This window comes from Neoarius graeffei, chromosome 25 (genome assembly GCF_027579695.1).
Source record: "Neoarius graeffei isolate fNeoGra1 chromosome 25, fNeoGra1.pri, whole genome shotgun sequence".
In the NCBI taxonomy this organism is placed as follows: Eukaryota; Metazoa; Chordata; class Actinopteri; order Siluriformes; family Ariidae; genus Neoarius; species Neoarius graeffei.
The window spans coordinates 15,597,192-15,621,477 of record NC_083593.1 but is presented as its reverse complement, the minus strand read 5'-3'; the positions used below and the strand labels follow the sequence as shown (position 1 = coordinate 15,621,477).

General features: G+C 41.9%; 2 protein-coding genes across 3 annotated transcripts in view; one reads left to right on the top strand and one right to left on the bottom strand.

The window, feature by feature from the left end:
• Positions 1–24,286, top strand: part of hlcs (holocarboxylase synthetase (biotin-(proprionyl-CoA-carboxylase (ATP-hydrolysing)) ligase)) — a 96,735-nt gene that overhangs the window by 61,121 nt on the left and 11,328 nt on the right. The window contains exons 7-11 of one of the 2 annotated variants that reach the window (XM_060909149.1): positions 8,467–8,534; positions 9,903–10,063; positions 10,604–10,718; positions 13,208–13,421; positions 14,622–14,700. In XM_060909149.1, the coding sequence (XP_060765132.1) occupies positions 8,467–8,534; positions 9,903–10,063; positions 10,604–10,718; positions 13,208–13,421; positions 14,622–14,700 (637 nt within the window). Of the gene's footprint in view, positions 1–8,466; positions 8,535–9,902; positions 10,064–10,603; positions 10,719–13,207; positions 13,422–14,621; positions 15,536–24,286 lie in introns of those variants that run through there. The other variant, XM_060909150.1, reaches the window with a different exon arrangement.
• The window catches only part of sim2 (SIM bHLH transcription factor 2), a 29,767-nt gene continuing 24,584 nt past the window's right edge, over positions 19,104–24,286 (bottom strand). The window contains exon 11 of the mRNA XM_060909151.1: positions 19,104–20,682. Within this exon, the coding sequence (XP_060765134.1) occupies positions 20,012–20,682 (671 nt within the window). The 3' untranslated portion in view covers positions 19,104–20,011. The remainder of the gene's footprint in view (positions 20,683–24,286) is intronic.

Sequence of the window (24,286 nt, the reverse complement as noted above, 5' to 3'; positions counted from 1 at the left end):
CCAGATCTTTCCACTCTCAAAAGATTTCGTTTTGGGGCACCCAAAACGCCGGTGCCGTGTGGACGCCAGGCCGAAACGATAAGCAATTTTATCAGATTCACCTGAATCCGTTGCCGTGTGGACAGGGCCTTAGACGCACAACATTTGCCCAAAACGTGTTATCAGTTCAGGGATGTTTGGAATGGAATATCGGAGAGTGTCCGTCTTTTGGAACTTTTAAAGTACAACTTACAGATTGGATCTTAGACAAACAAACCTGTGAGCATCTGTAATCATGTTCAGTCTGGGGTCTCCCTTGTGCATGTAACTGTATGTTGCACGCACAGGGGAGTTTGTTCATACGTTTATATACCGTAAAATACCAAATAATAGCCCGGGCGATTATTTGTCTCAATCACGTAAGAGACCCGGCGCGTATTAGAGACTAGGCGGCTATTTGGAACAGGCGATTAATTCCTTCTTCACAAACACCTTCCCCAAAATCTACCTCAAAACGGGGAAGAAAATCATTCTCAGATAGGCCTACTTTTAACCAGTATAACTTACAGTTTGTTTAGAGTTAGATTACAGATAGCACGGTGCCGACTTCGGGGAATTTTGAAGACGCAGAATGCATCTTCGCATGGCACAGTCGGGGTGGATAAAGGATAAATCACACACCTTTTCCTGTTAATGACTAGTTAAGCGCATGCTTTACAAAATAATCAAGAAACCACACCATTGTCTGTGCGCAGCACTGTGATTTAATTACTCTGCAAAGTTATGGTCACTTGCCATCACCCTCACCCATGCAGCCTCCACCCTTTGCGCTTCGCGATGTCTGTCAATCTGAAATTGCACGGAGGGCGCGACGTTGAAGCAACATAATTAGGGTGCGAAGTGTCAAACCAAAGGGTTTTTTCTTATGCTGAAAAATAAGTGACCTGCAGTGGCTACATACTGTCATCTTGCATCACGTTTCTCTCCAAGACGTCTCCCTATTTGGCCGATATGAGCCTATTCCCCGAGTGAGTTGGTACGGTGGCTCGACCCCGTAGAAAACTTAAAGTTCGGATGAAAGTTAGTTGAATAGGTTACTGACTTGTAGGCCTACATGTTGCCTGCCTGACGCGTGCTTCTGCCCAACTTGCACGACAGATTACTTGTTGAAAAGGCCCCTTGGATTAGATTGGCCGCGAGCAGACTGAAATGCATGTTAGAACGCTCTCACCTTTTTTGTAAAGCGTCTTCCAGATCTGAATGGGTAAGGGCAAGTGAAATGGTATAAGGTCTTTAATAAAACTCAGTGTGTGCTTTGACGCATGCATTCAGCAATTTAGGTCGTTTAACAGAAGCAGCAGTCCAACCTTGGAAACCCGCAGTCCTCAATGTCACCACACTTTCGTTGGGTATACCCAAAGGGGTGGCTAAGACATCTGTCAAAAGTTACGGAGTTGCATTCCTCAAGAAATATTACGGTAGACCAAGATTATAACATTGAAATGGCATGTTTATTATCACGTAACAAAATGTTGTAAACAGTATTATAGAAATAATTTCATTCATTCATTCATTCATTCATTCATATTGTTTCGGTAGAAAACTATGCAATGCAAAATCGTTTAAACACCAGAAAACCAGAAAAGTGCTGGGCCTCAAGATTCTAGATAGAACGTTCGGACGTTTTTTTTTTTTTTTTTTTTTTTTTTAGACCCCGGCGAGTATTCGGAACCGGCCTTTATTTGTCACAACACACGCGTACACCCGGCTGTTAAAGGGAACTCGGCGGTTAATTGGAACTCGGCTATTATTTGGTATTTTACGGTAATTGATATATGTGCAGTCGTGTATACGTGTGTGTGTGTGTGTGTGTGTGTGTGTGTGTACATGATTGTACACATTTATATGGTTTTGGCTTTTTGATTTATTGGTCTATTGTGAGTTGTGATTTTTTTTTTTTTTATGAACTTGTATTGTTAAGCGTTTTATGTTTTCTTGTTTGGGGACTACAGATGGAATTTAGCATTCTTGCTAATTCCGGTGTATTTACACTGCATATCTCATGTATGCAGTGTTCATTTAATACGCATTGTCCCGTCTAAATAAACAAATAAATGAAATGAAACAGAAAACCAAGTTTGGAGAAAATCAGCTGGACCTTTGATGTGTAAATTGAAATTAGTGCATAGCATGCGTTTATTTGACCTACAAAGTCGTGTTTAAAGGTTGCTTTACAGTCTAATTTGGTGATGGACACGTTATAGATTAAGGAATGTATTTACAGCAAAATTAGAAAAACGATAATGACTAGGTGTGTCAACTTTTGACTGGTACTGTGTGAATGTCTGTCTCTCTCATACATTTATATTTATACACACACACCACTTGTAAAGATTTTATTTTTATTTTTTAGAAAAATCCACGGTGGCACAGTGGTGTAGTGGTTAGCGCTGTTGCCTCACAGCAAGAAGGTCCGGGTTCGAGCCCCATGGCCAGCGAGGGCCTTTCTGTGCGGAGTTTGCATGTTCTCCCCGTGTCCGCGTGGGTTTCCTCCGGGTGCTCCGGTTTCCCCCACAGTCAAAAGACATGCAGGTTAGGTTAACTGGTGACTCTAAATTGACCGTAGGTGTGAATGTGAGTGTGAATGGTTGTCTGTGTCTATGTGTCAGCCCTGTGATGACCTGGCGACTTGTCCAGGGTGTACCCCGCCTTTCACCCGTAGTCAGCTGGGATAGGCTCCAGCTTGCCTGCGACCCTGTAGAACAGGATAAAGCGGCTAGAGATGATGAGATGAGAGAAAAATCCACCTTTTGGTGAAGTTGCTTCATTTCACAAGGACACCCCTGGAAATTCTAGTGAACACAATGTAACTGAAGCATGTTTCCCATTTAAATTGTAGGTTTTTGAGTTGGACTTTCAAGCTGTAATTCATAACTTCCTGATTAACTGCGGTACAAATATGAGGTGACGCAGAGGCCAAATACCCTTAGTCATCCTTCAGCATGGGAAAGATAAGAGAACACACAAACCAAATGAGGGAGAATGTGTTGACTTTCCTAAGTCAGGGAATGTTTTTTTTTTTTTAAAGTTACTTGCGGGGGCGTCGTGGCTCAGGTGGATAAGGCGCCATACCATAAATCCGGGGACCCGGGTTCGATTCCGGCCCGAGGTCATTTCCCGATCCGTCCCTGTCTCTCTCTCCCGCTCATTTCCTGTCTCTACACTGTCCTATCCAATAATAAAGGTGAAAAAAGCCCCAAAAAAAGTTACTTGCTTGAAAATGTCCATTTCTGCTGTTAGGGCAATAAAAGAAAAAAAAAGTACGCCAACTGGAACTGTTACAAACTTGCCTGGAAAAGGACCCAAGTTTTTCCCCCCACGTACAGTGAGGAGGAGGGTAACACAGGCAAAAAATCCCCAAGGATCACTGTTGGTGAATTACAAGAAAAGTACAATCTTCGGGTTTCCAAGTCTCCAAAACCACCATCAGACGCCATCCCCATGCCAACAGATTACTTGGAAGGTACGCCAGAAAAAAATGCTTTTCTGTCTGTTAACCACAAACAGAAGCGCCTTAAGTTTGCGAAACACTTCTACAACTCTTACTGGAACTGTGTTCTCTGGTCTGATGAAACAAAAATGGAGCTTTTTGGCAGTGAACACTCAAGGTGGGTTTGAGGTAAAAAGAAGGACGGCTATAATAAAAAGAACCCGATCCCAGCTGTAAAATATGCTGGAGGTTCTGTAATGTTTTGGGGCTGTTTTTCCTCCAAAGTCCCTGGAAACCTTGTTCGGGTACATGGCATCATGGGCTCCATGAAATACCAGGACGTTTTTAATCAAAATCTGTCTGCTTCTGCCAGGAAACTAAAACTGGGTCATCGCTAGATCTTCCAGCAGGACAATGAACCGAAGCATATGTCCAAATCAACACAAAAATGGTTCGCTGAGCACAGACTCATGCTTCTGCCCTGGCCATCTCAGTCCGCTGACCTGAACCCCAGTGAAAACCTGCGGGCTGAGCTGAAGAGGAGAGAGCACAAGAGAGGGCCGAAGACCCTGGATGATCTGGAGAGATTGTGGAAAGAGGAATGGTGTCAGATGTCCTGCTCTGTATCTCTAACCTTGTGAAATGTTATCGGAGAGACTCAGCGTTGTTTTACTGGCAAAAGGAGGTTGTACAAAGTACTACATGCAGGGTGCCAATAATAGTGGCACATGTGTGTCGTCCCCCCCCCCAGCGTGAGATGAAGCGACTTCATGAAAAGGGGATTTTTTTTTTCTAACCCTTTTTACAAATCTTTATAAGGGGTTCCAATAATCGTGGCGGGCACTGGATATTATAATCCATTGCAGGCTTTCATTCAGTCTTTTAAATTGTTTCTGGAAAAAAAAAATGTAAATTTTCAATTGCTTCATGAATTTATAAGTTGGGGGAAAAAAAATAGGTTTTTAAATCATAACTGTTTTGTTCCCTCCCCCCCATGCTGGCAAAAAACAATTTTCTACTCATCCATTCACACATTTACTCATTCAAAGGGAAATGCTGGCCACACACACACACACACACACACACACACACAGAGCTGTTATCATACGCTCCCTTAGGTGTGCTTAATTTAGTCTTTGGCACAAGTACGCTGGTGTGGCAGCGGCAGTCTGAGAGGTCACTCCTGGCTCTCCTCGCACTGTTAGCTGCTGATGTTCTTATTAAAAGTTCATTTTGCTTGGCTGAAGGAGCACAGAGAGCCGTCTGGGCCTCTTGTGCACCCTTGTCGCCTCTTGATTTGTAAAGCAGCGGTGCTCGTCACGATCCAACGCTCGGGGTTCTCTGGTGGTCCTGCCAAACAGCGCAAGCTCTCAATTATCCATGGCGCTTGGCCCCACTGCCTAACCGGCCTACATCGCCTCGGGGTCAGGATCCTACCGCCTGCACCACATGCCCCACACCCAGACATGGGAAAAATCTGTTTGTGTCTGTCTGACTCTTTCCTTGTCTCTAATTCCCTATCTTTTAACAAATAAGCAGGACGGGGATTCGGTTAAATAGCACCATATTGTTTTCCCAGCATTATCCCTTGGCCCTTTTTCAGTACCTGGATTCACTTTTTCAAATTATCCTCAGTCCAGCATGCGTTCTTTTTTTTTTTTTTTTTTCTGTAGCACAATTGATAGTTGAAGGATTTTTCGGAAATCGGGTTATGTGCCAGGAGCAGTTCAAGGTGTGGCTGGGTGTTTTTTAATGTTACAGCCGCCCACATCCTATGTTTTTGTTGCTTTTTCCTTGTGCTGGTGGCACATGATGGAGGCTTTTTGGCTGTCGGGCTCTTACAATATGTCCAATTTAATTAGCATGAGTTTGAGCGAAGAAATTCCTAAGTCTACAAATTAGCATTTGGTTTCCTGCACCTTCTGCCTTGGCCACTTTTAAATGTGCATTTCTTATAAGTGCCTATTTGTCTGCAATGATGGCTAAATGTAATAGTACGATGAGGTAAAATTCCAAAAATGCGGTTAAGTGTTGATTTGCTATTCAAATAAGTCTTACCAAACTGTCAATTTACTGTAAGCGGGAACATTATTTTTCCCTCCAAAGCAGAGTGTTTCCTTTGTAAGTCTGGCTCCTTCGCTTGTGAGGAAAGTGGAATCAAAGGAGTAGCGCAGCACTAATTTCAGTCCTACCGAGCCAAGAGCCAGGAGTAGTTTCAGTGTTGCTTCTTCTCAGAGTAGAGCGATCAACTGTCGGTGTTCCTTTTTATCCAGTGGAGATAAAGATATCACTCGCTCTAATAGAGTCGCTCTGCAAGCCTCCTGTTCACAGAGACTGTTTGGTCTGGGAATTTAACGGATTATGGGAGCGCAGTTTAAAGTCTGTGTCTCTGTAACACCGTCTCTTTGCATCAGAAAGCCCTGAATTACTGCCCTGTGTCTCAGCCTCCCAGGCTTCGGCCAAGGAAATTGAGGTTCTCCCTGGTTAAGCTCTTGTGTAAATTTATTTTCTGTAAATGACAGATCGCACCAAGATTCCCTCCAGATTCCTCTGTGTGTGTGTTGCCTCTAGCCACCCTGGAATAAGACAAATTTCCATCTGTTAAATAGAGAATGTGTGGCCCTAGTAGCAGCTTTGCACGTGACTGATGGCAAATATTGTAGCAGTTTAAAATTAGTTCCTATTTTTCTTCATTTTTTTTTTTTTTTTTATTATACCCCCGCTCCGAAGGAGGGGGGGGGGCTGGGGCTACTGGTTTACCTTTGTCCGTCCATCCGAAACACCCTTTTTCTCCGCAACCACAAATCATAGCCACTTGATACCAAACTTCAGCTTGGGGTTCTATACCGTGTATACCGTTTTCAGGTCTGTCGCACATCGACTGAATGTATTTACGAAACATATATATATACACACTACCGTTCAAAAGTTTGGGGTCACCCAGACAATTTTGTGTTTTCCATGAAAAGTCACACTTTTATTTCCCACCATAAGTTGTAAAACGAATAGAAAATATAGTCAAGACGTTTTTCTGGCCGTTTTGAGCATTTAATCGACCCCACAAATGTGATGCTCCAGAAACTCAATCTGCTCAAAGGAAGGTCAGTTTTATAGCTTCTCTAAAGAGCTCAACTGTTTTCAGCTGTGCTAACATGATTGTACAAGGGTTTTCTAATCATCCATTAGCCTTCTGAGGCAATGAGCAAACACATTGTACCATTAGAACACTGGAGTGAGAGTTGCTGGAAATGGGCCTCTATACACCTATGGAGATATTGCACCGAAAACCAGCTAGAATAGTCATTTACCACATTAGCAATGTATAGAGTGGATTTCTGATTAGTTTAAAGTGATCTGCATTGAAAAGAACAGTGCTTTTCTTTCAAAAATAAGGACATTTCAAAGTGACCCCAAACTTTTGAACGGTAGTGTATATATTAGTGTGGAGTTACAAACTTTTTCCTAACACTTTGCTCAGCAACTACAAATCACAACTGCTTGATATTTGGTACCGAGCTTCAGCTTGGGGTTCTATACCGTACATACCATTTTCAGGTCCGTTGCACATCGACTTCCTGTTTACCGACTGAATGCATTTACGAAACGCACAGCGTGGCTTTTGACGCCATTTCAAGAAGCAAAATGCTATTTCAAAATGACCGTTTACCAGGACGCCATTTGAAATCCCTGCTTTTTACTTGTTTTCAGGGTTAATTATTTGTTGAAGTCAACATTCATAATAGGTGTCCTATTCCTTCGATTGCTTGCATTCTGATGTAAGCGAGAGCGGGGGGGGATACGCAAGTGAGCAGTAGCTCACAGTTGGTCTTGTTTTTAATTGAAATATCCAACCCCCTATATATATTATGCAAATTCCACAAAACTTGTCAGATGTGTAAAAGTGATTCCAGTGTTTCTAAAATAAAATATTTTTTGATGATGCGCTTGATTTAACATTAACATTACGCCTCTGTAAAGGAAACACTATAAGGATACCTTTTCAGGAATACTGTTTGTTTGTCTTCGATAGGCAAGTGTCCGCATTGGTGAACAGTAGTGTTGCGTGTTTAGTATTCTTTTCCCAAAGTGGCGAGGCGCATAATGATGCATAACAACATGGCCGGTAATTTGAAAAGAGGCTTTAAATGTATTAGAGGAAGTTTGCAGAGTCTAATGGTGCTGGCGATACCTTTTATTGAGATTGATTGTTTGTTTGAATTCCTTGGAGACCCTGAATTTCTCAAACTGCAAGAAAGGGTTAAATTCCACATATATCCAACGGTTAATGTTTATCCCTGAAAGGGAAATGGTGTCTGCATACATCTTAACTAAAATGTGCACTTCAAGCTACTGTTTAATAGATATTAACCCAGAATAGACCAGCATCTCCTTTTTTAGGCTGTGTGTGTGTGGGACCAAGTACATTTTCGAAACATTTTACTAAATATTTTCGATTCATCTAAAGCAATCTTCCATGTTCCAGGATTTGGATTCCCCCCCCCAGGATCCGTATTGTTTCTTTAGGCTCTTTTTGAACTTGCAGGTTTCCCCTGTATTGACCTTGTGTCTAAATCATCGTAGCATCTGGCAGAATAATTATCTGTTTGTTCAGCAATTAGAGAGAGATTGACACCTGAGTGTCACCTTGCTGTGTGGCCCGAGGAAGTGTGTGTGTGAGTGACACAGGGTCAAGTGGACGCTTGTTTACTTTAGTGGGGGTGTTATTTGATGGGAGCACTGGGCTAGAAACCCTGAGATGGGGGTCAAAGTTCAATTAAAGTCCAGTGGGTTGAGAACGTAGCAGCACTGAGCTGTCGCCTCTTCTTTCCCGAATAGCGAGTGAGAAAGTGAGAGCCGGGAGCATATTCGCCTTTACGTATAAGATTTCGAGGAGAAACTGGATGGTGTATAATATAGAGAGACTAATCGTACATATTAATGTAGTTAGTTTATTTATTAATTATTTAATATATGGTTGGCAATTTTTCTCTTTACAGATTGATGTTGCACTTACCAGAGGATATGGGGTTAATTGCTGTGGCAGGACGTCAGACGAAGGGCAAAGGTCAGCCATTGGTGCACTACACTGTTCCTCTTAGGGCCCTATGGATTCCATTTTAATTCGGTTGCTTCAAATGGTGTGTTGGTTTTATGACTTTTTTTTTTTGAGAAGTTATTTTCATTGATTTATAAAATTTTTATCTTTCTAATTATTCAATTATGTTAATATTTTTAAATATTATAGTTAGTGTTACTCAAAAATAATGTCGCATTTTAAAATGTCAGAACTACCACCTTGTGTTTTATTTGCTTAACCGGTTCATGTTAATACTGTTAACTGTGGGTTTTTGTTTGTTTGTTTGTTTGTTTGTTTGTTTGTTTGTTTTTTTGGGGGGGTGTTCTAATAACTGATAAAATGGTTATTTTGTACAATAACACTAATGCTAATTTACATACCGATAACTGTCGAAGTGAGGACTGCGTTAAAGGAGAACTGAAGTCATTTTTAAACTTGCTTTATTTCTTAATTAACGTGTTATTCAGTTACGTTTTCGGTTTTAGTAACCTTATATCATGACTCGTATTGGCAGCTAATTGCAATTAAATATTATACTTATCGGCCTTTTTGGTTTTTAGCCATGTTGAACTTGGTTCGTCTGGTCCACGGCAGGTGTCGCTTATCCGCGCGATCTTCACGAGACTTGTGCGAGACTTGGAAACGTGACGCGTCAGTCAGGTGTCAGTGCCGCCATTTTGAAAACTGTTTTCCAGACGAACTATTGCACAAAAACGATTTGACGATTACTGCCTACTTTTTTCAAACTTTCCTGATTGCTATCAAAACAAACAAAACTTCCGGCTCGATCACATCAGCATTCGAAAGACGACGCGCGCGTCTTTTGACAACGTTGGCAGACGTCGGTCGCTTTGATTTCCGCCGTACGTTTTACGTCCGTCCTACGATGTCTCGCGCAGGTCTCGACGAATCTCGTTTACGGCCATTGCTTTGACATACGGACTGATGTATCACGTAGCATATTTCAAACACTCACAACTTGCTACAGCAGCGACAAAATAGCTCTCAAAAATGCATTCCTGTATTTAATAAAATGAGAAATAGAATTTTGGTGATGACAAATTTGCCTTCAGTTCTCTTTTAAGTTGAATGTATTAAATGTTTTTTCATAGTTGGCTAGCTGTGATATTCCAGAGCGTCTTGTGCAAACAATTAATCTGTGTTTATGTGAAATTTCATTTGGGTTCATGAGAAAAGGGATCCAGAGAATCTTATCTCGAACATGCAGCCTGTCAGTTACTACACATTTAACATCCACACAGACAGAACGATGATCTTACTCTGCAGTGTTCCCTTTCTCACTCGTCCTTTGTTCACGTGCATATTTTGACATAGTGTTTGTTTACCGTGCTGCAGGGCGAGGAGGGAACATGTGGTTGAGCCCACTGGGTTGCGCCATGTTCACGCTGCACTTGCAAGTAGCGGTGAGCTCCCGACTTGGCCAGAGAATCCCCTTCCTGCAGCACCTGGCTGCTCTTGCTGTGGTGGAGGCTGTGCGCACGCTGCCTGGATATGAGGTCTGTGATCACACCACCCAGATATGACACACACTCGCAAGCTGAAAACTCCGGCCCCACACAAAGGTCTCCCAAGCAGGTGCCGCTGTCTAGATTAGTAATCAGAAACGTCACAGTCAACTGCAGCAGAAGGCTTGAGGTCTTGCATTGGCCCCCACACACGCACGGACCTGTGTTTGTGTTGGTGTTTGATTGGAAACACGCATGAGTATTGGGTGGTGTGAGCGCTTTGCCTCTGCAGTGTGTGCACGTGAGTGTGTGCACGTGAGTGTGTGCACTGCTGCAGGCTCTCTTGCATTATGCTGTTTGTGAGTGCACCCATGGTGCAGGAAGTATTATGGGATGTGGTAAGAATAGCAAGCAGTACTTGAGTTAACATTTCCTCTACGTAAGAAATGAAAGCCAGAACGTGTCCACAGTGGTTTTAGGATTAACCCGGGTAAGATAGATCTAGAAAAATAGGCAATAAATAAATAATTTACTAAACTTCTTAGGTGACACATTATGCTTTCACCTTATGTACGTCATTCTTTTGGTTAGGACGTTGACCTGAGGGTGAAGTGGCCCAATGATATTTACTACGGTCACCTGATGAAGCTCGGAGGAGTGCTGGTCACATCGACGATGATGGGATCCACCTTTTACCTCCTCATCGGTAATATCTCTAAATATGAGGACATAATCTGGATGATTCGGGTTTGTCTGGAAAGCGTTATGGCTGTATCTAGTTAAGTTATTCCATGAAATCGAGTCGTACATGAGGCTGAGATTGAGTGGAATAACTGGTTTATGATGTCCACATTCACTGGATTTTGAGCATTTTTATCTTTATTTCTTGCAAATTCGATAAATAAAAACTTTATTCAAAACGTCCGACAAAATCATTTCCACTTGCAATGTAAACAAATGGGCGAAATGACAGGAGCAATTTGTGGAAAATGCTATAATAATTCTTGGGGGGGATACATTCTTACCATCAATTATTTGTTTCGCGGTGCGGTTTCCATCAAATCCTGCGCTCTGATTGGCTGGCGAGCGGGTCCATATCCTACGGTACGGACCCCGGTTACGGACCTCTGGCGACTCGCTTGTTCACAACAACAACAAACATGGTAGCATTTTTTTGTCAACATTTATCTTTTTTTTTTAATAAGATTTATTTATAAGATTATCAAAAATCTTATACATTTTTGTCAGCATTTCTCAGGAAAATAGCATTAATTTTACATCATGGATAGTGATAATGACGGTGTTCACAGCGAAAGCGAGTTTTACTACCCTGAGGAAGAAGAAATAAAAGAAAACATTTCAGGAGAAAGATAAAAACCTGTAACTGTTGCTAATGCCGAGCAAAAACATGGCTGAATCCTGAATGACTCAATTTTGTATAAATAGGGGACTACATAGGGGGCAAAATGTAGTTTTTTCCTGCCATGGAAGTGCACTTGTATACCGAGGAGGAAGCCATTTGAATTACAGCCGTGAATGAGGATTCAAAATGGTGGCTCGGCTCGGTTTTCCTTTTCGGGCGCTCTCGTTTTCTGTTAGAATTTGGTAAAGAAAAAAATGAATATATTATTTACCAGCTTCAGGTCGGTCCGAAATACCGTGATCTCGGCCCAGAGGGCCTCAGTCAGTACTTTCAAGACCTTGGTCATGGTATTTCATGATACGGACCTCCCAGCTGGTAAATAACACACACATATATATATATATATATGAGTGATTCCACGCTTATGGGTACTGAAATGGGGACATGAACTTATTCACCTAAAACCATTTCTTTTTTTACCATCAGGTCACAAAACATGTAATCTTTAATGAATGATATGTTGAAAGATAACTTTAATTTTCTGAGATGTAATAAAAACATATTTATATGCCAAAGTCAAGCCTATGAGTTCCAAAATGATGTCTGTTACATTACTTCTGTTACGATTGTCCATCTCGCGTCTGTTACAAATTAATTACAATCTAGCTATATACCATGTTAATCTTATTGAAAGAATGTGTATGTGTATTCTACTACACATGTTTATTAATTATATTTGCTAAAACATCACCTTCCTATGTTTCAAAAAGTAATTCTACATTGTTAAAATTGAGAATATATATGTCCACAACACTTCTGTTACGTTCTGACTTTGGCATATAAATATGTTTTTATTACATCTCAGAAAATTAAAGTTATCTTTTAACATATCATTCATTAAAGATTACATGTTTTGTGACCTGATGGTAAAAAAAAAGAAATGGTTTTAGGTGAATTTTTAAAAATAAGTTCATGTCCCCATTTCAGTACCCATAAGCGTGGAATCACTCGTGTGTGTGTGTGTGTGTGTGTGTGTGTGTATATATATATATATATATATATATATATATATATATATATATATATATATATATATACACTTTTTTATTCCATATTTTGTTGCTTTTTTTGTGGGTTTTGTTTTCGAGTAGAGTTTTTATTTCATCCTCGGTTGGTTCAGCAACACGCTCCGCCATTTTGTTTTTCTCTACTCACGGTATATGAGCTGATATCCTAGTCATAGAGTAGCCAATCAGAGTGTGTGAATGTGGATAGAATAGCACTATCTAGAGCAGCGTTTTAATGGGTTACTGCAATAGCAATTCGCAATGTACTTCTTGAATTTGGTGTTTGTTTTATACCTTTTACGGGACCTGTTCTTGTCAGTAACAAATAGCTGACTGGATATTTAAATATGCTTGTGTAGCAGGCCTTTCCTGAAAAAAAGGTCTTATTTTAAATAAATAAATTAAATTAAACTCATAAAGGTAATTATTAATACAATTCTCATTTATATTTTTAGAGTTTTTATAAAAATGTAGCGCTACTGTTTTGCTGGCACTTTGTTCGCAAACTAAATATTTTCAAGACTATCACTTTCTTGTAATATGATATATTTCTGCCATATTGTACACTTTATTGTTCAGCTGGATCCAGTTTACTATATATTACACCTGAAGTGCATTTAGACTACACATGGAGGTGGTTTAAATACTTTTTTTATTCTTTTTCTCTGTGCATCCATCCTGATCCTGTGGGTTTAACACAAGCGAGCAACAGTAACCTGTCTCCTTTCTCCCCCCTTTCTTCTGCGCACTCTCTTTGTCGGCTAGGTTGCGGGTTTAACGTGAGCAACAGTAACCCCACCATCTGCATTAATGACCTGGTGGCTCGGCATAATCATGAGCGAGGGAGTAAGCTAAGTCCCCTGAGCTCAGCACAGCTCATCGGCCGCTCTGTCACTCTGTTAGAGCAGCTCGTTTCTGAGTTTCAGTTGCATGGCCCTCAGGCAGTTCTGCCCATTTACTACAAAAGATGGGTGCATGGGTGAGTTTCCTATTCCTGCTGATTATAACATTTATTTTTTATGTAACATGTATATCTTTTTTTTTTTTTTTTTAAATTTAAATCCCCCGCTGGCCAAAAGGCCCGAAAGGGGATTATGTCATGGTGATTTCCATCCATCCCGGGAAGGGTACTCGCCTTCTGAAATCAACTCCTCTCACAATTTTTGGAGGAATTTCACGAAACTTGGCAGGATTCTTTGTTATATGTCGGTAATACACATATTGCAATTTCGTTCAATTGGGTCACATTTTACCAGAGTTACAGCCCTTGATTAACAAAATTATACTTTGGCAATTTCATGAGGGTGTGTTTTCCTTCTGAAATCAACTCCTCTCACAATTTGTGGACAAATTTCACCAAACTTGGCAAAAGGCATCGTTATATTTCGGTAGTACGCATATTATTATTTTGTTCAATTCGGTCGCATTTTACCAGAGTTACAGCCCTTGATTAACAACCTTGTACTTTGACAATTTCATGAAGGTGTGCTCGCCTTCTGACATCAACTCTTCTCACAATTTGTGGACGAATTTCTCGAAGCTTGGCAAAAGGCCTTGTTATATGACGGTAATACGCATAATTGCGATTTAATTTCATTGGTGAAAATTTTCCCAGAGTTTTTACCCTTGATTAAATAACTTTGACAATTTCATGAGGGTGTACGTTCTTCTGAAATCAACTTCTCACAATTTGTGGACAAATTTCACCAAACTTGGCAGAAGGCTTTGTTATATGACCGTTATACGCATATTGAAATTTCGTTTAATTTGGGCAAATTTTTTACCAGAGTTATGCCCTTGATTATTAACAAACTTGTACTTCGTAATTTCATTAAGGTGTACTTGCTTTCTGAAATCAACTTCCCTCATAATTTTTATTATCCCCCGCTGGCCGAAAGGCCCAAAAGGGGATTATGTCGTGGCGATGTCCGTCCGTCCGTCCATCCGAGGAAGGGTACTCACCTTCTGAAATCAACTCCTCTCACAATTTTTGGAGGAATTTCGCGAAACTTGGCAGGATTCTTTGTTATACGTCGGTAATACGCATATTGCAATTTCGTTCAATTCGGTCACATTTTCCCAGAGTTACGGTAGAGTTGTCAGCGGGGGATATTGTCCTCTCAGAGTGCTCTTGTTAATACTACAATAAATATTGATTAACGATGGCTGGTGTTTGCAGTGGTACAAAGGTACGGTTGTGGAGCGAGGATGGTCCTGAGGCTGAGGTGGTAGGACTGGATGATCACGGCTTCCTGCAGGTGAGCTCTCAAGACCAGGGTCTAGTGTCCGTTCAGCCTGATGGGAACTCCTTCGACATGCTGAGAAACCTGGTCATCACCAAGCACAACTAGACTCTCCATACGCACACAGTGGTTTAATGTAAGCTGCAAGAAATAAATCCCCGCAGCAATATCGGATTTCATCCGTAACTCGACATTAAAAGCGGTAACCTATAATAAAGCTCTAACTGTTTGTTGTTTTTCTCTGTGATCTACTAAAAACTCGATTTTAATTGATAGATACACAAGGAAAGGTCTCGGGTCAGGATTTTGGTGTCGAGTTTAATATAAGGCAACAGTTAGAATTATTACTGAGCAAAGCTTTCATTTCATACATCATTTAAGAAAACACTACGACTGATTCACATAGATAAGAACATGTGTAGTTAAGTTTGAACGGCTTATTGGGCCTTCCGAGCGTATCGATTTGAGTCTTCTGTTTATTATGCGTTTTGCAAGAATTTTATTCCCAGCATGCGACAACACGTGGAGATCAGAGCGTGCATGTTTGCTTGGAAAATTTTCATAATTAATTGAGAGACAGCAAAAAAAACCAAAACCACCTGTTATTAAAGAGAGCAGTGCACATTCGTACAATACAAACTTGAATGTCATTTAAAAAAAAAAAACACGTTTACTTGTATACGTGGTTGCAGAAATGTAAATCTTATGTGTTCTTTATGGGTATTTAAAAACCAAAATTGGTTACAGTGGTTTATTTTTAAACCTTTGTATGTGAAAGTGCAGCACTTAGGAGAATATTAGAATATTTAATTACTTGTGACCTTTTTTTTTTTTTTTGGATGATATATATATATAAAATATAAAATGAGTAATATTTTGTGATCAACAGTTTGTATCCAGATGTGAATTTCCATTCGTCTCTGAGAAGTCATTCCAGTGTTTTCTAGTACTACTCATCCCAAATAAAAAGAATGTATTGACTGAATAGCTCTCAAGTGTTATCAATGGTATTTTTTTTTTTTCTAATTCTGCATTCGGAGACAAATATTTGAAAAGCGAGCTAGCGCCGTGAATAAGCGCTCCTCTATCTGGCAGCCGCTGTAGCTTTCAGTCTACATCTCAAACGGACTCGACTGGTCCCAGCAAGCCAAAAAAAAAAAGTGTGTTCAGCTTCGAAACGTGTGTTCGTGAGCAGCTCCAGTGTGGCCGCTGTGTCCCACTGCTCCCTCTTCCGCCTCCTCCTCTTCTTTCAGCCTGAGTGGAAGTGATGAGGTGTGTTAGAGGCTGGTGGGCATGCAGGTGGACTGAGCATGTGTGTTTTTTGTGTACGTGCGAGGGGTTAGGTTTCTTGCGCTCGACTGGGTTCATCCTGGTCTGTTAAAGATCACCTCATCTGTCTTTCACACCTCCTGTGCCTGAACCCTCCCTCACTGTGATGAGGTGAAAACGTTCCTGCGAGTCCTGCTAAACTGTCCGAGATCCTTCACCTCATTACAGGCTCATTCACTTACTCCCACGTTCTCAAATACACACGCACACTCGCTCACACAGGCGGCACGCTGTCCGGGGACAGGGCTGTAGTAACAACGCACTGTATTCCTCCAATTGCTTCAGTGTCGAGGGAAAGGAATTTTATATATCTGTGCAGTAAGTTAAAAAAGATGCTCGGCCGTAAATGCTGTCGTTACCGAATGTGTAACGGTTGTAAATGGCCAGTCATCCACTGAGAGAGCTTTGTGTGTGCACGTGTGTAAGGTAAAGAAGCGAATCTTTGTGCGTAAACAGGGTAGGTATCGTATTACCCCCAGACTAATCCCTGTTTTATCCTTTCTGCTTGCTTTTTTTTTTTTAAAGATCATTAAGCAAATAGCTCCACTCAGATCCATAAATGCCACTTCCTCAATATCCTATTAAACAATTTCACCGAGGAGGTCCTTGCAGGTCAAGCAGGATCTATCCTTTTTAATATTGGCTGCATGATTTCTCAGTCTAATTCCCCCAGAGACAGCCGCCAGGGCCTCTGGCTCACCTTCAAACATGCGTATTTTCAAAACGAAACTTCCATAAGCAAAACGCATAGCACACCATATATGCTCACACGCAGGTAAACGATGGGTGCGGAGGTTTCATGAAAGCAGAAATACACTACTGTTCAAAAGTTTGGGGTCACTTTGAAATGTCCTTATTTTTGAAAGAAAAGCACTGTTCTTTTCAATGCAGATCACTTTAAACTAATCAGAAATCCACTCTATACATTGCTAATGTGCTAAATGACTATTCTAGCTGGTTTTCGGTGCAATATCTCCATAGGTGTATAGAGGCCCATTTCCAGCAACTCTCACTCCAGTGTTCTAATGGTACAATGTGTTTGCTCATTGCCTCAGAAGGCTAATGGATGATTAGAAAACCCTTGTACAATCATGTTAGCACCGCTGAAAACAGTTGAGCTCTTTAGAGAAGCTATAAAACTGACCTTCCTTTGAGCAGATTGAGTTTCTGGAGCATCACATTTGTGGGGTCGATTAAATGCTCAAAATGGCCAGAAAAATGTCTTGACTATATTTTCTATTCGTTTTACAACTTATGGTGGTAAATAAAAGTGTGACACTTCATGGAAAACACTAAATTGTCTGGGTGACCCCAAACTTTTGAACGGTAGTGTAGGGAAACGAAAGGGTGGCGAAGCTGACGGAGGGGTTTAATTTTCTAGGTGCTTCAATAATAGAGAATCAAACCAATCCGAGGTGGGTGCCGGTGATCTTGAACAGCTTCAGTGCCTTAAACGCAGTAGAATAGATGCATGTCAATCACAGTGTATGTTCTAAAGGAGGACTGAAGGCAAATTTTTTTATTTTTTTTAATTATCAAAATTCTATTTCTCATTTTATTAAATATAGGAACGCGTTTTTGAGAGCTATTTTGTCGAGTGTTTGAAATTGAAATACGCAATGGAATATATATCAGTCCGTATGTCAAAGCGATGGGCGTAAACGAGATTCGTCGAGACCTGTGCGAGACATCGTAGGACGGAAGTAAAACGTACGGCGGAAATCAAAGTGACCGTCTGCCAGCATCGTCAAAAGACGCGCGCGCCCTCTTTCGAATGCTGATGTGATCAAGCTGGAAGTTTTGTTTGTTTTGACAGCAATCAGGAAAGTTTGAAAAAAGTAGGCAGTAATCGTCGAATCGTTTTTGTGCAATACTTCGTCTGGAAAACAGTTTTCAAAATGGCGGCACTGACACCTGGCTGACGCTTCACGTTTCAAAGTCTCGCACAAGTCTCGTGAAGATCGCGCGGATAAGCGACGCCTGCCGTGGACCAGATGAACCAAATTCAACATGGCCGATAAGTATAATACCGTATTTTCTGGACTATAAGCCGCTACTTTTTTCCTAGGTTTTGAACCATGCGGCTTATACAAAGGTGCGGCTATTCTGTGGATTTTTCTTCCACCGCTAGGGGTGCTCTTCTTCTTCTTGGATTTTTATGGCGGTTGGCAACTTAACGTATGAGGTGCATTACCGCCACCTGCTGGACTGGGGTATGGTTCAAGAGCCTATTCTACAACTAACCTGGGTGACTAAAAAAAAAAAGAGCGAGCGAGCTAGGGGCGCTCTAACCGGAAGTAGAATCAAAAATAAGATAGACGAAAAATCAATGCAAAGAAGAATTAGCAGATCTTTAGCAGATAGAACACGCACGACAAATTACTAACTGGTAATTATTTTCAAATCCAGCGAAGATGATTAAAGTGACTTGTGGTTTCAAACACAGGAGAAATGAAGGTAAATAAATACCGGTTATTTTCTCTTGGTTCTGTTCCGTTTTAATCAGCAAAGTTGCTGCCGTGTTAAAAGGCGCTGTTCGGAAAGAATCTGTTCAGGTACATACATGTACATTTACAGTACAAAATCGTTCTGTACATGCAGTAAATATCTAATTTTTCAACATAGATATCTGCGGCTTATAGCCCGGTGCGGCTTGTATATCTTTTTTTAAATTTTTTTTTTTAAATAGAGCGGATGCGGCTTATATACAGGTGCGCTCTATAGTCCAGAAAATACGGTACTTAATTGCAATTAGTTGCCAATACGAGTCACGATATAAGGTTACTAAAACCGAAAACGTAATTGAAGAACACGTTAAGAAAAAAAGCGAGTTTAAAAATGACTTCAGTTCTCCTTTAACTCAGGTCTTCTTATATTTGTATAATGGTGGATTATGATTTCCATCTCGCTGCAGTAACAGAGATGAGGGAGGGGGAAAAGGAAAAAAAAAAAGGTGGGGGGGAGAACCAGACCCTCTGGTTATGTTTCGCAGACTCCTGGAGGTCCTTGGACCCCACATTGAGAATCGCGGTATTATAAATGGAGTGATACAACTGGAAGAAAAAAGAACAAACACCACCTGTGTCATGTCTTTTTATTATTATTATTATTCAGATTCAAAGTACCTTTTCATCATTTTCCGTATCTTTTGGATGTAATTTACGTTCGTCACAAATAAGTCAAAGCAGTGTCAGAAATAAACACAGCATCGTTTCTTTGTGATCAAGCACAATTGGTATTCTGTGCACCTTCTTGGCTACAATCTAAGGCTTTTCAACTTTAAATGTGGATTACTGGTTGTTAGGCAACACAAAACTTGAAGCAAGCAAGGTCTGAGAAATTTTTAATCTTCTCTTCACGAGGCAGTGAGCATATTTTGTTCCGATGTTGCATAAGATATTATGTTCTGTTGGTTTATTTATTTATTTTGTTCCAGCTTCAAATAAATGACAGAAAAAAAAACCTTAATTGGTACATTTTGTTTTCATTGTTCACGTATCATACCCATCATGCCAGGTATAAACTTTAAAAAAAAAAAAAAATCATAATTCTCGTTGGTGGGTGTTAACAGTCTGCGCATCATGACATTGATTTAAATAGAACATCAGGATTTTGATCATATTTAGTTCAAATCGAACCTACAGTTAGATTATTTAGGTTTCAGTTCACACTGAGCGATATGCTCTTGCATATTCAGTTGCATGTTTGTTCAGCAACTAGGAGGCCATTCAAATAAAAAAAAAATTCCCAAATAACGTACCAGTTCTCAGCATTTTCACAAATATCGCCAGCCCGGTCGTCTCGCTACGATGCTCGGTGTTGGCTGTGCGGCTTGCAAAAATAGAATATGTTCAGTACCTGAAGTAATGTGTCGCTCCAGTCTAGGATTGGCTTGCATGAGTGCAGCTGTGTCTGAATTTGCGTTCATTTGCAACCTGCTGTCGCAAGAGTTTTAGCATCCTTAGTATCTGACCCCTGACATTTGACCCTGAGCATGTCACCTCTCGTTGCTGATGATAACCGAGGTGCCAATGTAGTGCGGAATTTGGCCATGGTTCTCAGGGGAAGGGCGGGAGGCAGGGCTCTGACCCCTGTACAAATAGGGATTGAGTTCCTCCCCCCGGTAGCTGTAGCTGTCCGTCAGGCGCCCGAGTGAATACGGGACGGCTTGGAAGGGGCTGTGCTTAGCCAGAACCTGGTGAAAGTTCAAAGACACGTATGGAGCTTGTCCCTTCAGTACTGTCCTGTCGTCACCCCTGGTGGCATCACAGTGCCCACGAGTTGATTGTTGCTGCCCCTGGGGGTTGTCGTATGGTGTCTCAATCATGTGCAACCTACGTTTCTGTTCCAACATCATCTGCATGGGAAAGTTCTGGCTAAGGTTCTGGAGTCCCTGGCACACACGTGGCTGATCGTAGGTGCTCTTACTCAACAGCCGGCATGGCACTGCCATCTCGGCCCTCTCTGCGGAGTCTTTACCGAGTTTCCTGGCCTCCCCAGGTCCCTGTATAGGAGTGTGAAGATGGCTCTGTGGCCTGCTATGGCTAATGGAGAGATGTTCGTATGGCTCCTCTTTGAAGCGGCTGCTAGGTCTGGAGGAAGACGAGCAGCTGCTGAAGTTTTCATGGAGAGAATCGCTGCTGAATCTCCTGGCCGCTGTCCCGCAGTCTGAAAGAGGAAAAGTACGCAAGAGCGGTTAGCGAGGGACGTATTGTGCGCAAAGCCACGTTATTGTTCTGATGTCACTTGGAACGGTCTGAATAAAGTCAGATCAGCAGTGGTCCCTTTCAGTTGTTGGAAGGAGTAATGGGAGGTTCGGTGAATGATGCTGCTAGGATCGATGGTATCTGTACTATTGCAGAATGATTTAAAAGTTTCACATCAATCATAAATTCCAAAATCTGTTCTGTTTACACGAACAGGTAAATGCCCATGCCAGGTTAGCATCTCAACCAACACAGCGAGACGGACAGAGGGCATCTTATCCAATCCAAGTGTCAGGCTTATTATTAGCTCATCCGGCCGACAGGCGATGAGCTTATGCCATCATGTGTTCTCTGTCCGCCTATCCAGCGTCATCTACATTTCACGAAAATCACCACTTCTGTCTCAATTCTTCACCGATTCTTATCCTTTCTGGCAGGAAGGTAGGTCTGCCTGGGGTGCATATGGCTTCTAAATAAAATTTGCATCATCTCATCTCATCTCTCATTATCTCTAGCCGCTTTATCCTGTTCGACAGGGTCGCAGGCAAGCTGGAGCCTATCCCAGCTGACTACGGGCGAAAGGTGGGGTACACCCTGGACAAGTCGCCAGGTCATCACAGGGCTGACACATAGACACAGACAACCATTCACACTCACATTCACACCTACGGTCAATTTAGAGTCACCAGTTAACCTAACCTGCATGTCTTTGGACTGTGGGGGAAACCGGAGCACCCGGAGGAAACCCACGCGGACACGGGGAGAACATGCAAACTCCGCACAGAAAGGCCCTCGCTGGCCACGGGGCTCGAACGCGGACCCTCTTGCTCTGAGGCGACAGCGCTAACCACTACACCACCGTGCCGCCCCAAAATTTGCATCATTGCAATTAATAATGAAGATATGGAGTAATTAAGCCCTAATGAGCAGTTTCCACACACATTGCTTCTTCTCCCTCAATTCTTCACCAATTTTGGTTCTTTCTGGCATGAAGGTAGGGGTACCTAGGGTGCATAGAACTTCTACCCAGATTTGCTTCATTACAATGAGTAATGAAGTTATGGACTAATTAAAGAAGAACTGAAGGCAAAATTTTTTAGCATCAAAATTCTATTTCTCATTTTATTAACATTTCTGATCGCCATTTTGTCGCTGCTATAGCAAGTTATGAGTGTTTGAAATATGCTCTGTAATATATCAGTCCATATGTCAAAGCAATGGGCGTAAGCGAGATTCGTCGAGACATCGTAGGACGGAAGTAAAACGTACAGCGGAAATCAAACCCTGTGTCCGAAATCGCTCACTCGTTCACTACTCCCTATATAGGGAATTACTGTATAGAGGACTATATAATGAGCTCGTTGGTAAAATGAAAAAAAAAAAACGCTTTCGGACACTAGTCCGTCGCGCCGGTATTTACGTCATTACTGTCGCACAATTAAAACGTGCCAGATCAGTCGGCTGGTGGGTTTTCAAAATAATAAATACATGCATGTATTCTTGTGATAAATCCATATTATACTGAGCGCATTTCCCACATTAATCAATACAAAGTACCTGCATCGTTCACTTTTTTTTAAAATCAAGGCTGAATCCTTTCTTCTTTGCCGCTGCCTTTTATTAAATCAAATTTGAGACTTTTAATTTGATTTCTTTCAGCGCAACCGCAATGCATGATGGGATATATTGCTTTGGTTAGTGACCATCGTTGTACACTACTTTTCGTGATGCATTGTGGGATTCTTTGCTCTATATAGGGTATAAATAATCCTCACTAAGGCTTCGGACAGCACTACGAAATGGCGTCCTCGCTATATAGTGCCCTATATAGTGAGTAGGGAGCGATTTCGGACGCAGTGACTGACATCTGCCAGCGTTGTCAAAAGACACGCGCGACCTCTTTCGAATGCTGATGTAATCAAGCCGGAAATTTTGTTTGTTTTGACAGCAATCAGGAAAGTTTGAAAAAAGTAGGCAGTAATCGTCGAATCGTTTTTGTGCAATATTTCGTTTGGAAAACAGTTTTCAAAATGGCGGCACTGACACCTGGCTGACGCGTCACGTTTCGAAGTCTCGCACAAGTCTCGTGAAGATCGCGCGGATAAGCGACGCCTGCCGTGGACCAAACGAACTAAATTCAACATGGCTAAAAACCGAACAGGCCGATAAGTTTAATATTTAATTGCAATTAATTGCCAATACGAGTCACGATATAAGGTTACTAAAACCGAAAACATAACTGAATAACACGTTAATTAAGAAATAAAGCAAGTTTAAAAATGACTTCAGTTCTCCTTTAAGCCTTCAACAAAAATCGCTGCTTCTCCCTCAATTCCTCGCCGTTTTGGAGTCTTTCTGGCAAATCGGTAGGTATTCCTAGGGTGTATATAGCTTCTATGTAGTGTATATAGCTTGCAACATTTATTGTGCAACTTTAGATCGTTCCTTCTGGACTAGACGTGGTCGTAGTGAGTGACGCCGTCGTTGACGGGCTCGTTATATACTTTTGAACTCCTAACTACATGTAGCTGTGGCAATTTTAGGATTCAAATTTGCAATATTTGAATTACAGGGCGGGCGGCACGGTGGTGTAGTGGTTAGCGCTGTCGCCTCACAGCAAGAAGGTCCGGGTTCGAGCCCCGTGGCCAGCGAGGGCGTTTCCTCCGGGTGCTCCGGTTTCCCCCACAGTCCAAAGACATGCAGGTTAGGTTAACTGGTGACTCTAAATTGACCGTAGGTGTGAATGTGAGTGTGAATGGTTGTCTGTGTCTATGGCTACGTTTACATTACGTCGAATCAGCGGATCATCAGATTAACGTTCTTAAAACGATTCGCGTTTACACTAAAACCGTTAGCCGTGCACACAGCAACGCTAATACTCGGATACGCTAATCACATGACTTTAGATGGCGCGTAACATGATCCCAGTGCATTTCAGACGGCGCGTAACATGATCCCAGTGCATTTAGGGCATGCGCAAGGCTCACCACTTGCAAGTAGAAGGATGGCAAGCCGCGCAAGGCTCACCACTTGCAAGTAGAAGGATGGCAAGCCTAATACACGGATACGCTCGGCTCCGCAGGCATCCTGCGCTCCAAATCACTCCGCCCTGAACAGCGAGTGCCCTCTGGAGGGTGCGCACTCCGGCCCTGCGCAGCTCACAGAGCGCGCGAGTGAAGTGCACAAGCCACGATTCGGGACTGAGCCGCTGTGTGTGTGATCCCACTTACTACTTGCAAGTGGAAGGATGGCAAGCCTAAAGACAATCATAACTACACAATGGGCAGTATTTGCATCAGTATTTGCAGTATTTTCATACTTTTATACTCTTTAATGAAAGGTGATACAAGGCGGAAGTCCGCGCCGTTTTTCAGCAGTCGCGTCACATGACCAACGCCAGCGAATCAGGAAGGTGGATGTCACAGTGACGTTGTCCAATGAGACGCCAGCTAGAGCTCAGCACAGCGTATCCGCGTATTCTCAATGTTTACACAGCACCGGAGCTGACACGATCTGGATTGAATACGTGGACGCTGGCGGAGTCCCGTTTCCTGGCTTTTCCAGGG